At 42.4% G+C, this 12,437-nt stretch overlaps 1 protein-coding gene across 1 annotated transcript in view; it reads right to left on the bottom strand.

Annotated features, from left to right (window-relative positions):
* The window catches only part of hmcn1 (hemicentin 1), an 85,940-nt gene that overhangs the window by 3,632 nt on the left and 69,871 nt on the right, over positions 1–12,437 (bottom strand). Inside the window, exons 74-102 of the mRNA XM_062424708.1 lie at positions 9,866–9,993; positions 9,620–9,776; positions 9,236–9,357; positions 8,839–9,003; positions 8,423–8,530; positions 7,714–7,866; positions 7,508–7,627; positions 6,935–7,204; positions 6,449–6,639; positions 6,009–6,222; positions 5,621–5,755; positions 5,299–5,489; positions 5,056–5,137; positions 4,675–4,944; positions 4,361–4,531; positions 4,100–4,270; positions 3,762–3,932; positions 3,427–3,601; positions 3,107–3,273; positions 2,571–2,741; positions 2,266–2,412; positions 2,016–2,153; positions 1,765–1,886; positions 1,396–1,633; positions 1,113–1,175; positions 792–911; positions 536–670; positions 333–446; positions 65–190 (exon numbers count right to left, since the gene is read on the bottom strand). Coding sequence (XP_062280692.1) covers positions 65–190; positions 333–446; positions 536–670; positions 792–911; positions 1,113–1,175; positions 1,396–1,633; positions 1,765–1,886; positions 2,016–2,153; positions 2,266–2,412; positions 2,571–2,741; positions 3,107–3,273; positions 3,427–3,601; positions 3,762–3,932; positions 4,100–4,270; positions 4,361–4,531; positions 4,675–4,944; positions 5,056–5,137; positions 5,299–5,489; positions 5,621–5,755; positions 6,009–6,222; positions 6,449–6,639; positions 6,935–7,204; positions 7,508–7,627; positions 7,714–7,866; positions 8,423–8,530; positions 8,839–9,003; positions 9,236–9,357; positions 9,620–9,776; positions 9,866–9,993 — 4,535 coding nt within the window. The remainder of the gene's footprint in view (positions 1–64; positions 191–332; positions 447–535; positions 671–791; positions 912–1,112; positions 1,176–1,395; positions 1,634–1,764; positions 1,887–2,015; positions 2,154–2,265; positions 2,413–2,570; positions 2,742–3,106; positions 3,274–3,426; positions 3,602–3,761; positions 3,933–4,099; positions 4,271–4,360; positions 4,532–4,674; positions 4,945–5,055; positions 5,138–5,298; positions 5,490–5,620; positions 5,756–6,008; positions 6,223–6,448; positions 6,640–6,934; positions 7,205–7,507; positions 7,628–7,713; positions 7,867–8,422; positions 8,531–8,838; positions 9,004–9,235; positions 9,358–9,619; positions 9,777–9,865; positions 9,994–12,437) is intronic.

Raw genomic sequence — 12,437 nt, forward strand, 5'->3', positions numbered from 1 at the left:
TCTGTACTGTTTTTTAATACAGTATTTTTAATTTAAGAGATGCAATATGATGGTGAGTACTGACCTACACATGTCCCATTGGCACCTTTGGTCATACCATTGGGGCACAGGTCAATACAGGTGTAACCTCCACGGGTATTTTTACACTGCTGATCTGATCGACAAACCCGCTGTCTGCACTCATTTATATCTGGGATGACATCAGGGAGAAAAGAAGAGGTCAAATCCCAACAAATAGTTTTAGGTGAGAGCATGTGATGTTACTGATTAAAGAAATGAAATTCTGAATGTATTGTAGCTCAAATATAGTAACTGTTTTTATGCTGTCTCACCTATACAGCGTCGGTTTCTGAGTTGAAAGCCCGGCTCACAGGCACAGCGATAACTACCAATAGTGTTGAGACAGTGTTGATTGCATGGATTGGACTCCTGACACTCGTTTACATCTGAGCAACAAAGGAAGAGAGTTGTAAAAAGTTGCAGATCAGCAGCACTTAAAGCAAATTAATTCACAAATCCAAGCTTGTTGATGTACCTGTGCAACTGTGACCATCAACTGTTCTCCTGAAGCCGCGGCCACACCGCATAACACATCGGTATGAGCCAATAGTGTTCTCACAGTCCTGTCCATCACGGCACACGTTCCCACCGAGTGAACACTCATCAATGTCTAAGAAAATGGAGAACACTGAATTAGAAAACTGAGGCTGTGAAAGCAATGCTAATATCACTGATACAGAACAACTGTGTGCTTTTTTAAACTTATCTTGATATGTGTGTGTTTTACATACCCTGACAGGTCCTGCCGTCAGCTGAGATAGTAAGGCCTCGGGGACAAGAGCAGTAGTAGGTGCCCATGGCGTTGTGACAGGCATGAGAACAGGGGTTCCCAACTTCACACTCATTCTCATCTGCAGCACATAAACAACATGTTAAAAATATCATCAAAATCTGAGTGAACTAAAGCCTATAGCGAGTAAACTCTGCTATGTATTGAGTGCTTTTAAATAACCTACAGCTTATTATCTTACCTTTTCAGTTAAATGTTTCATTATTATTAACTAGCCATAGTTGACGCATTATGCCAGGAGCAGCATAGTAATAATCATTACCTGCACAGTAGGGCCCAGCAGACACCAAAGTGAAGCCGCGAGGACACTGGTTACTGCGATCACCTGGAAGCATGTAAAAATGTAATCTTTTAATTTGAATGACTTTTTAAGACAGAAACATGCATAGAAAAGGAAATCAGATCGAGGTGATTTATTAGACAGCTGAGCATCAGAAAAGACCGAAAATACAGTGTTACTAAGCCAGTAGCTTGCTTCAGTCCATTTCTCACCGATAGTAAAAATATTCCTACATTCAGGCCTTTTTAGAGGCCAGTATTCTTACCCTTAGAAATACTAGCTTGGATGCTATACTCCAACACCTCCTCCAGGGGGTGGTATTGAGCACTGATGGCTGTGGCATGCAGCATCTCTACCAGGTATGGCATCTTGCCCTTGGACAGGTCGTAGGAGATTGTGTGGTTCCAGGAGTAGGGCACACTCTCCCTGTCGATGGTGAACATGCGAGTGGACAAAGCATACAGCTGGCCTGGGCCTGTCTGGATGTAGTCCTCTGTGTAGTCCTGAAATGTACACAGTACGTGTGAGGCAGCTTTTAAGGAACTTTGGAATATTTTAGCTTGTGTTAAATGTAAATCATTGTATCATATCTAAAACACTAGAATCTAATCGTCTACAGTGCTTATTTCTGTACCTTGATGCTGAGGTCAGAATGTGAGGGCAGCTGCAGGATGTGTCCGTTCACTACAATGTCTAATAACAACGCTCCATCTGAGTCCAAGCCCCTGGCGATGTGGGTCATCCTCAAGATCTCACCTAATGACATCCAGATTCATCTCAGATAGTTGTCAGGTTTCCAAATCCTGACATTATCTACATTTACAATCATTAGGTAAGGATATGGGTAATAACCATACAGACACACCCAGGCCTGTCCCTTCTTACCTGTGGCAAACTCCACCTGTGTCTCTCGCCTGAAGATGCCTCCTGTTAACGTGTATCCGTTTACTGCCTCTCCTACTTCCTGTGCCGTGGTCCAGTAGATGGGGTTCAGGATGGAAATGAGCTTCCTCATTGCAGGGCCTTGAACACATTTTTTAATGAGTCTCACTGCGTTCAAAAGATCAACTTATGTGTACAAGTGGAAGAAAAAGTAAAAGTAGAAGCTATGGAAGAAAATGTCTGGCAAACTGACCTAATGTCCTTGGTACGTTACTAATAAAAGCCTTGATGACTTTGGTGCCAGACTTGCTGTCAGTAATGGTGGCATTGAGTATGGCGATGCCAAAATCCATATCATTGATGTTCCCAATGATGGTACCTCGTGCCTTCTGTGGTCCACCTGACAAAGAAAGAAGGTATTCAAGAGTGCTTTTAGTCTTCTAAGTGTATGCACACACACACACACACACACACACACACACACACACACACACACACACACACACACACACACACACACACACACACACACATTACACACATATTCCCACATCTTACCTGGGCAGGCTTGAGAGTTACACCTGGACAGCTGGGAGGTGTCACCTGGACACGGCCGGCCACCGCTACTAGGAGACGGGCTATTACAGAGTCGGACACGTGTCCTCTGTCCACCCCCACAGGAAGCAGAGCAGTCTCCCCATGGCTGCCATGATCCCCAATTACCCTCAACTGCAATGATAAATTCATTTAATTTAAACATTTAGTCACTTAGAACTATGAGAATTATGAAAAACTAATTTTGTATCACTTTTTTCATCAAAACCAAATAATACAGATCCCATTTGTTTTCCCCTTCTGTTGAAAAGAATATTTGTTTTCTTTCATCTTTGTGGACAAAGTAGTTCATTATGTTCATTACCTTGAACACTTAGAAATGTATCACATACTGTACAAGGTCTTCCTTAAATTGCAGAATGTTTGAAAACTGTTTATCAAGGGAATTTATAGTTACTCTATTTCAAAACGCATTTTTTTAGCCCATGAAGGTGCATCAACCCTGAGACTTGTTGACCCCTGACCCTGACGTGACTCACCTGGACAATTGGCTGTGCTGCATCTCTGTATCTGTGTATCTGTACCCGCACATTGTCTCCCACCATTGGCAGGTCTGGGGTTGTCACACGTCCTGTAACGTCTCATCTGACCTCCGTTACATGACTTGCTGCAGCTGCCCCAGCTACTCCATGGACCCCAGTTCCCGCTGACTGACAGAAAGAAATACAAAATGTCAAATAGTAATAGAGATAAAGATATAAAAGAAAATAATGTTCTTGCTGTAAAGTTAAAAAATCATCATGTTTGCTTGAACAAGCCTCTCAGTTTTCAGTTTCATTTGGGAAGTGTAACTCATAACTCACTGGGGCAGGGGTCACTGTTACAGAAATCAATGTGCACGTCGTTGCCTTCACACTGCCTGCCACCATGCTGTGGACTGGGACTCGCACAGAGGCGTGTCCTCTGTCTTGTCCCACCTCCACAGGAAACGCTGCAGGCTCCCCAGCTCACCCATGATGACCACTTTCCATCCACTGGTGAGCACAAGAAAAGGAGAAACAGAAGGGGTAGTGTTCAGTGAAACCTGAAATATTTTTACATGTAATCATTGTTTCTCCAACTGAGCTTAAAAGCAGCGGCTCTTCCTTCTACAGACATATAAATGAAATCTCTCAGAAATCACTGAAACCTCACCAGGACAAGGTCTCTCCTTGCAAACTTGTATTTGGGTGTCTGTGCCCTCACACTGCGGCCCATCAAATGCTGGAGGGGGGTTGTTGCACAGCCGGATTCTGGACTGCATACCCTTACCACAGGTCTCACTGCATGGGGTCCATGGTAGCCAAGATCCCCAGTTACCTTCCACTGCAGGAGTATAAACAGAAGGTCAATACATATAGGCCTTAAGTCATACATTTAGATTGGCACATCCAATAGAGATTAGAAACTTATGTCTGCACCTCCTCATATCACCTTTTCATACAAAGGACGGTCTGGTGCTGCATTTAGAGAAAATAAATGTGTTTGTTCACCTGGACAAGGTCGGACACTACACATGATGACCTCGACTGCCTTCCCCTCACACGGCCTGCCTCCATGCTGAGCTGGAGGATTACTGCAGGTCCGGACCCTGGTTCTGTTTCCCTGACCGCAGGTATGTGAACATTCTTCCCAGAGAGACCACTCTGACCAGTTACCATCCACTGTAGATGGACAAAGTCACAGACCTTAGTACAGTTAAAATGGTTTGTACACAGTCTTCTTTACAAGCACATGTAGAATCCATCTCTCACCTGGACAAGGCTTTCCCCAACAATTGCGCGTCTCTATGTCTGATCCTACACAGTGGTGCCCTCCATTGGCAGGTAGAGGATTGTTACACTGCCTCAGCTTCTTCTGGGAACCAACACCACAGGACACACTGCAAGGACCCCACTCCGCCCACTCTGAGTATCCCCCATGAACTGAAAAACAAATAAATGCATATAAACACAGCATGTTGACCAAAGTGGATGACTTTTGCTTTCTTTTTCCTTTACTGAGGAGAAGAAAGAAGAAAGAAAAATGGATATGTTACAGCAAAAAATCCCCACAATGTGCAGCTCACCTCGTACAGTGAGAGTTACTCTGACCAGCACGGATCCGAGCAGGTTTCTGGCCACACATTCATATTCAGCTGTGTCTTCCTTTTGGGCACTGCTGACCCTGAGGGAGCTGTTTGACAAGGTTGAGAAGTGGTTGTTGCCCAGCAGAGGGCGTCCTTGGCGGGACCACTCTATGACAGGAGTAGGTTCCCCCTCCGCCTGGCAGTTGAGCACTACTGTGGTGCCGGCATCCACCACTGTATTCACTGGCTCTATTATGATGGAGGGTGCACCTGGAAGAAGAGACCAGAGCCATGTAATCTGAAGCTCTCATAGCTCTCACAATTTGTTTACAGCGTTAATGTAGATTTAGTACTATATTTAGATTTGACACGGACACTTACTCTGCAAGGTAAGTGTGACACTTCTTTCCACCACCCCAGCATCGTTTGTTGCCACACACATGTAGTTGCCTGCATCTTCACTCTAAATAAGATTCAATAAAGACACACTTATCACAATGGTAAAAACAAAAAAAGCTCTGTTCACTTGATATGCACCAAGTCACTGAACCACAACAGCTCCCAGACTTAAACACCATACACAGTATAGGAGTATACAACAGTAAGTCTTATATGCTTTCCTACCACTGTGCCATAAATAGCCAGAGAGCCGTTGTCCAGTTGACGGATGCGGTTGCTGATGTGGATGTTTATTCCACTTTTGATCCACTGGATGGTGGGCAGGGGGTCTCCCCGCACCTCACAATTCAGAATGGCATTGCCACCCAGAGGTTCAATACGGTTGGAGTGGAGGTCCCCATCAATGATAGGAGGCTCTGGTGACACACAGAGAAGATAGGAAATGAGAAACGTTTGCCTTGATGTTACAGAAACATGTCTTGATTGAGATCCAATTAAAAATGTGAAATGAAGCTGAGTCAAATAGCTTCCTGGCAATATGTTTTACCTTTCACATAAACAAAGCCCAGTGACTTGATGGTTCCTACGCTGTTCTCTGCCACACAGGTGTAGGTGCCAGAATCGTCTTTACTGACTCTCTCTATTACCAGCTCACTGTGGCCGTTCATATGATCGTAGTGCACTACAGCGTCAATGATAGAAGACAGTAAGAGAAAAATACAGGTGAAACGTGACAAACAAAAAGTGAAATAAGTTTAAATGTATCATTGATTCATGTTCTTGTTTCTCATGTGAAACCATTACTATATTACTTTATTCTAAAAATAAATGGACAGAAAAGCTGACTATGATGTGGATTTTGTGCTACGTTTCATTTCCCATTGAATACTCTTTCATATAAATTATATTTCTTATCTTTTCTAATGTTTCCGTACCTGGGATGATGTTGTTGTTGAAGGCCCATGTGATCTTGGGTGGGGGGATGCCACTGACCCCACAGGTCAGCAAGAGGCGCTCACCCTTGTTGAGGGCCACATCTCCAAGCAGCTCAGTGAAGACAGGGTGCGTATAAACAGTCAGCGCCACTGTCTGACTGTCCTGCCCGACTGCATTAATGGCAACACAAGTGTAACTGCCTGCATCATCCAGCTGGTACAGAGGGTAAGGGAAGGGAGATGAGGAAAGGGGAGAGGAATAAGAGAAAAGGAGCATGCAAAAAAAAGTTTACATATCATTCAATATGCATACAGAACTATAAATACTGTAACACTGGGAATCATAGCCAACTAAGATAAACAGTAAGGTAACAAAACAGCAATCTGAAGACATTAATAAACCTACATATAATCTGTTGTTTGCCCTGTTTGCTTCTCACCTGAGCAATATCAATAACCAGCTCCCCAGAGGGCAGGATGGTGTACTCCCCTGAGCTTTCACTGAGATGATTACCATCCTTCTCCCAGGACAGGGTTGGTTGAGGGACCCCGTCTGCCACACACACCAGCTGGGCCTGACTGTTTTCCACCACTGCTACATCCTGCTCTGTGCCACGTATTGAGGGAGGGACTATAGAAGTGAAGAAGGATGGCAGTAAAGGTTAAGGTTGCGCTTAAATTAGTTGTGAGCTGTTGTTATGATTTCATTTTTCAGTATAATATTAATTTCTAAAACATTAGTATAGTTAGAGTTACATAAAAATACACTCAGACAGAGTATCTGTTGCCTCTAATGCCATGAACACATTTGAGCCACTTAATGGCACAAAAGGGATGTTTCCCCTTCAGTAAAATTACAGAGAAAACAAATGAAGCAGTATGGGCAAAGCAGGTTGCTCATTTTTAGTGTATTTAATGAAACCTACTCTGTACAGTAAGGCTCATCTCCAGGCTGACAGTGCCCGCCACATTGGCAGCAATGCAAGTGTATCGTCCAGTATCACTTGGCTGGATGAAGGCGATCTGTAGGGAACCTGAACTGAGCACACGCTGGCGCACAGATTCACTCAACGGCTGCCCGTCTTTATGCCATGTGACAGAAGGGGAAGGGGAGCCGTCAGCTTGGCACTGCAGCGTCACAGAGGAGTCCACAGGTGCCAGGTACTCTTGAGTCTCTGAGCTGATCACTGGAGGGACTGCCAGACACAATGCCAGAGGAAACACCACATGTAGTCAGCGTATTTAGAATATTCATTAGCATTAGTAGCAAAAGAAGGACTCAGCAAGTGTGTTTACCTGGCTAAAACAAATTTAGATGATTGGAAGGAATGCAACATGGAAAAACTAAGGTTTTGCATGTTGTGTTTTAATGGATTAGATTAGATTATATAAGATTGCTTTAGATTGTGTTCCAGTCATTTTGTCCAACCCCTGCTGATAACTAATTATTATTATATGAAATGTTAATATTTTTACCACTACCTGAGTGTATGGCTTACCTTGTACTCTGAGTTTGGTCTTGCCCAGAGCAGTGCCAGCAGGATTTTGAGCCACACATATGTATGTACCAGAGTCCGACACAGAAGCCTTAGAGATCTGCAGACTTCCATTAGGCAGTACTGTGAAGATTCCACCTATCAGGAACCAAGAGATGTGTCACTACTACTACTACTACTACTACTACTACTACAGATCACTGACACACACACAGGATGATTACCTGTAGTGGGTATATTGATGCCCTCTTTCTGCCAGGTGATAGTAGGCCTGGGTGAGCCTGTGGCCCTGCAAGGCAGCGTAATGGGATTATTGAGGATCACATCCAAGGTGGCCGGGTGGAACTGGATCACTGGGAGCTCTGGGGAGACGGATGGAAAAAGAGTGATGCCCAGAAAGGTCTCAAGAGCAAAATGAAACAGATATCAAATAAAAGAAAAATGCAGGATGTAAAATTCATTCATGGCAAGATTTGACAGGAAATGCATTATTAAATCAAGATACTGATATTTTGTCAGTTTTGCTCAGGACTTAATATGGTCCCTGTAAACCTTCAGTGGAAAATAAAGTAACTGCATAAAGTTTTTTTTAGTAGGTGACATCCTGAATTGTTTAATTATAATTGCCTCTTTTATCTTCAACAGTCATGTCATCTGAGTATCTGTAGGAGACCTATGTGTGGATAACAAAAACTTGTCTGTTGCCTGTTAAATCTGCGTGATTCAACTTGGCAAATTTGCAGGTTACATTTGTTGAACGAGAGTGAGCGCAGTAGAAAATGCTCTTTCTGTAAATGCTAAATGGACATGAGCCTTCTAAGAAAAGTAATTAAGTCCTGAACACTTAATATTTTTGCCTTGTGTTGATTGTACAGCCTCAAAACAGCAGAAAGTCTCTATATGTAGTTTTGTTCTTACCTTGCACTGTGAGCTGCACACGACGCTGGGTGGAGCCTGCAGCATTCTTGGCCGTGCATATGTATAGTCCTGCATGACTGAGCTCAGCTGAAGTGATCTCTACTGCACCTGAGCACAGAGCATCACAAACCAGACCAACATAATTAATGATTATTAGCAGTTATGACAATTACGTTATAAAACATGTTCTCTATAAACATGTATTATGACTCACTAATCTCACAGTAATTACTCTATTAACTAACACGTAATTGTAGGTTGTTTTAGCAAAACAGTGTAAGATTTGACTGAAAACTATTAAACTTTAAATACTGGCACTAAATATTTTTCAAGTGACTTAAGTATTTTGAGGCTGGTATACCATGTAACCCTCGTGTACTTTTAGATATTTATTTATCAATGGGTATGATTCTGACCTGCAGACAGGACGGTGAATCCTTGTCCCTGATTGGGCAGCTTCATGCCATCTTTGTTCCAGTGGATTGTGGGCTCTGGGACGCCAGATGCAGTACAGGCAATGACAAATGGGGACTGTCTGGTTACAACTAGCTCTGTGGGTTCATCTGCTATAGATGGAGGAACTAAGAGGACAAATGACAGCAGTTAAAAGGTGGAATCCTAATATGTATACTTTACATTGATGTATGATCTTAAAATACATGAAGACAGAGAAAAAAGAGGAAGTTTTAGAACAAATTCCAGCTATGTTTAAATTGTAAAAGTTCAAGTTTGCACCAAAATGTTAACAATAGATAGATTAGTTCAATCAGACATGCATTATTGATCGACATTCTGTATCATTTGGCCACTCACCATGAACAGTGAGGTTAATGGATTTGGAGTCTACCCCCGCCTCATTAGAGGCAACACACTCATACACTGCTGTGTCCTCAACTGTGGGCGCTATAACTACCACGGAGCCTGATGATAGTAATCTGCAAATAATAAAAAAAGAGGTGAAGTTAGTATTTGGAGTATCTTTATATGACAATTCAAAAAATTGGACAGTGTAGTCAAGTAAAATTGTTATCTTACTAAATGAATACTCATAAAATATACAGTATATAGTGTGTTAAGTATGTTAAATTATTATAAAATGTCTAAAATATTCAGGTATTGTATTCTCAGTAAAACCTTGCCCTGAGGACTTTTATGATCTTGGATAAGGAAACAGAGAGGGAGAAAACCTGGATCAACCTGTACATATTCTGGTTCTGGTCAGTATTGATGGTTCGACCGTTTTTCATCCAGCGGACCGTGGGCTTGGGTATGCCAGTGGCCTCACAGGACAGGGTAGTCTGAACATTGACTGTAACTGTCACGTTGGTTCGGCCATGAGCGATGGAGGGAGAAACTAAAAGATGCGAACCAGAAATTATAAAATCATTTGGGGACTGTGTTTGTGAAAGTAATCAAAGTCTTTGTATTTATATTATTACTCACCATATACTTGCAGATCCACTTTCTTGCGTTGCGTCCCAGCTTGATTTGTTGCCATACAGAGATAGCGACCTGTGTCGGTCACCTGAGCAGACTGGATGTGTAATGACCCATCCTCTACAAACGTGTACCTGCACACATGTTCATACAAACCGAGTTAGATATAGTGTCTGGCCAAGTAATAGAGTTGTGCAAAAATACTCAAAGTGATTACATACAACATATTTGAAGTATGCAGATTTGGGATTATTAAAGTATGTTATCCACAAAATACATGAATGTAATAGTTGTAAAATACCACTACTACTACTACTACTACTACTGATAATAATAATAATAATAATAATAATAATAATAATAATAATAATAATAATAATAATAATAATAATAATTAAAACTGCAAGCAGTGTCCAAGGGGCCCTCGCACCCCCCAGGTTTCCCCCCAACTGTAACGCGCGCCGTACGTGCACTAGGTGCGTGCGGCAGTGGCAGGGCTGTCAAAACTGGCATGTAGATGTCTTTGCTCCTGTGCCTTTAATTGAACATTGTGTGATGCGGTTAATGTCTCCACTAGATGGCAAACTAAGACCACAAATGAGTCTGGGTGACTTCTCAGCACAAAGGAATGTGGGTGAAGGGCCAAAAAATCATCAAGATTGAGCATTTTGCCTGGATTGCCGACTTCCTGTTGGACTTATGGTATGGGTCCAAGAGGCTTTTTTGTGCGTCTGGACATAATACATAGGCGTTGTTGATTTCATTGTTCTATGTCAATGTAGAAGGCGGGGCTTAAACTTTGAAATCTTCCAGGGGGCGCTGTGGAGTCATCTTCTCACTTAAAAATCCCAAACTTTGTCAGTAGTCAATATGTGTGACTGTTGACGTATGTGTACAATTTGGTGAGTGTAGGAGTTTGGTAAAATGTAAAAAATGGATAAAGGCATTAGGGGGCGCTATTGAGTTGTTGTGCCACGCCCAGGGGCAATTATGGTCTCAAATGAAAGTGCTCCTGAGTGTGAACCTATGTGGGCAATTTGGTGATTCTGTGAAGACGGGAAAGTCGTCTAAACTATGTGGGAAAAACGGAAAATTGACACAGGAAATGCACAATAACTGCACCTGTAGAAATAATGTGTGCATCTTTAAAAAAAGTTTTGTAACTGTAGAAATAATTTGTGTGTGATGATACCAGTCCGTTGCCTTGATTGGATGGTAGGTGGCATGGGTTGATTAGCAGGTCAATAAGCTAGGTGCTGATTGGTTGTTCACTCGGGCGTAAATACAGGGCCAAAAAGATTTTCGTTTTGTGTTTTGTAACTTCAGTGTTGTGTCTTTTAACTTCAATGTCGCACGTGGAAGGTAGGACATTTGATTGTCTGTCGAAGAAATGCTTGCACAGGCACAAATTATTTCTACAGGTACAAAACTTTTTTACAGACGCACAAATTATTTCTACAGGTACACAATCTTTATGGCCCTAGTTTGATCCCATAGGAAAAGCAGCTGAGTGTTTGACCAATATTTATTAAAAACTAATTAATTAAAAACTGCAAGCAGTGTCGAAGGGCCCTCACACATCCTATGCACGTCGGGCTGTGGCGCAGTCGGAGGGCGCGCAGGTAGAGGTCTTCATACGCAGGAATGTGAGTGCTTGTCGCAGTCGCAGTGCATTGACAGCAGCCATGTAAAGGTCTTTGCTCCTGCTGCTTCAATGGAACATTGTGTGATGGGGTTAATGTGTCCACTAGATGGCAAACCAAGAGCATAAATGAAACTGGATTAGTTATTCATATAATGGTCGACTTTCTGTTGGAGTTAGGGTATGGGTCCAAGAGGCTTTTTTGTGCATCTGGACATGATACATAGGCGTTATCGATTTCATTTCTCTATGTCAATGTGGAAGGCGGGGCTTAAACTTTGAAATCTTCCAGGGGGCGCTATTAATCCATTTTGCTTCGGCCATTTCCGCGATCCTTAAAATATCAAATTTTCACCGGATTGTACATGATTACAAGTTTTGGTGAGTTTTGGGGCATGTTTAGGCTGTCAAAAAGGCGTAAAAATATAATAATAATAAAAATCATCCAGATTGAAAATTTTAGCCTGGATGGCCGACTTTCTGTTGGAGTTAGGGTATGGGTCCAAGAGGCTTTTTTGTGCGTCTTTACACGATACATAGGCCTTGTCGATTTCATTTCTCTATGTCAATTTGGAAGGCAGGGCTTAAACTTTGAAATCTTCCAGGGGGCGCTGTGAAGTCATCTTCTCACTTAAAAATCCCAAACTTTGTCAGTAGTCAATATGTGTGACTGTTGACGTATGTGTACAATTTGGTGAGTGTAGGAGTTTGTGAAAATGTACAAAATGGATAAAGGCATTAGGGGGCGCTATTGAGCTGTTGTGCCACGCCCAGGGGCAGTTATGGTCTCAAATTAAAGTGCGCCTGAGTGTGAACCTATGTGGGAAATTTGGTGATTCTGTGAAGACGGGAAAGTCCTTTAAATGCAGAGGGAAAAACGGAAAATTGACACAGGAAATGCACAATAACTCACTTCCTGTTAGAGTGAAAATTTTG

Source organism: Scomber scombrus, chromosome 8, assembly GCF_963691925.1.
Source record: "Scomber scombrus chromosome 8, fScoSco1.1, whole genome shotgun sequence".
NCBI classification, from domain to species: domain Eukaryota; kingdom Metazoa; phylum Chordata; class Actinopteri; order Scombriformes; family Scombridae; genus Scomber; species Scomber scombrus.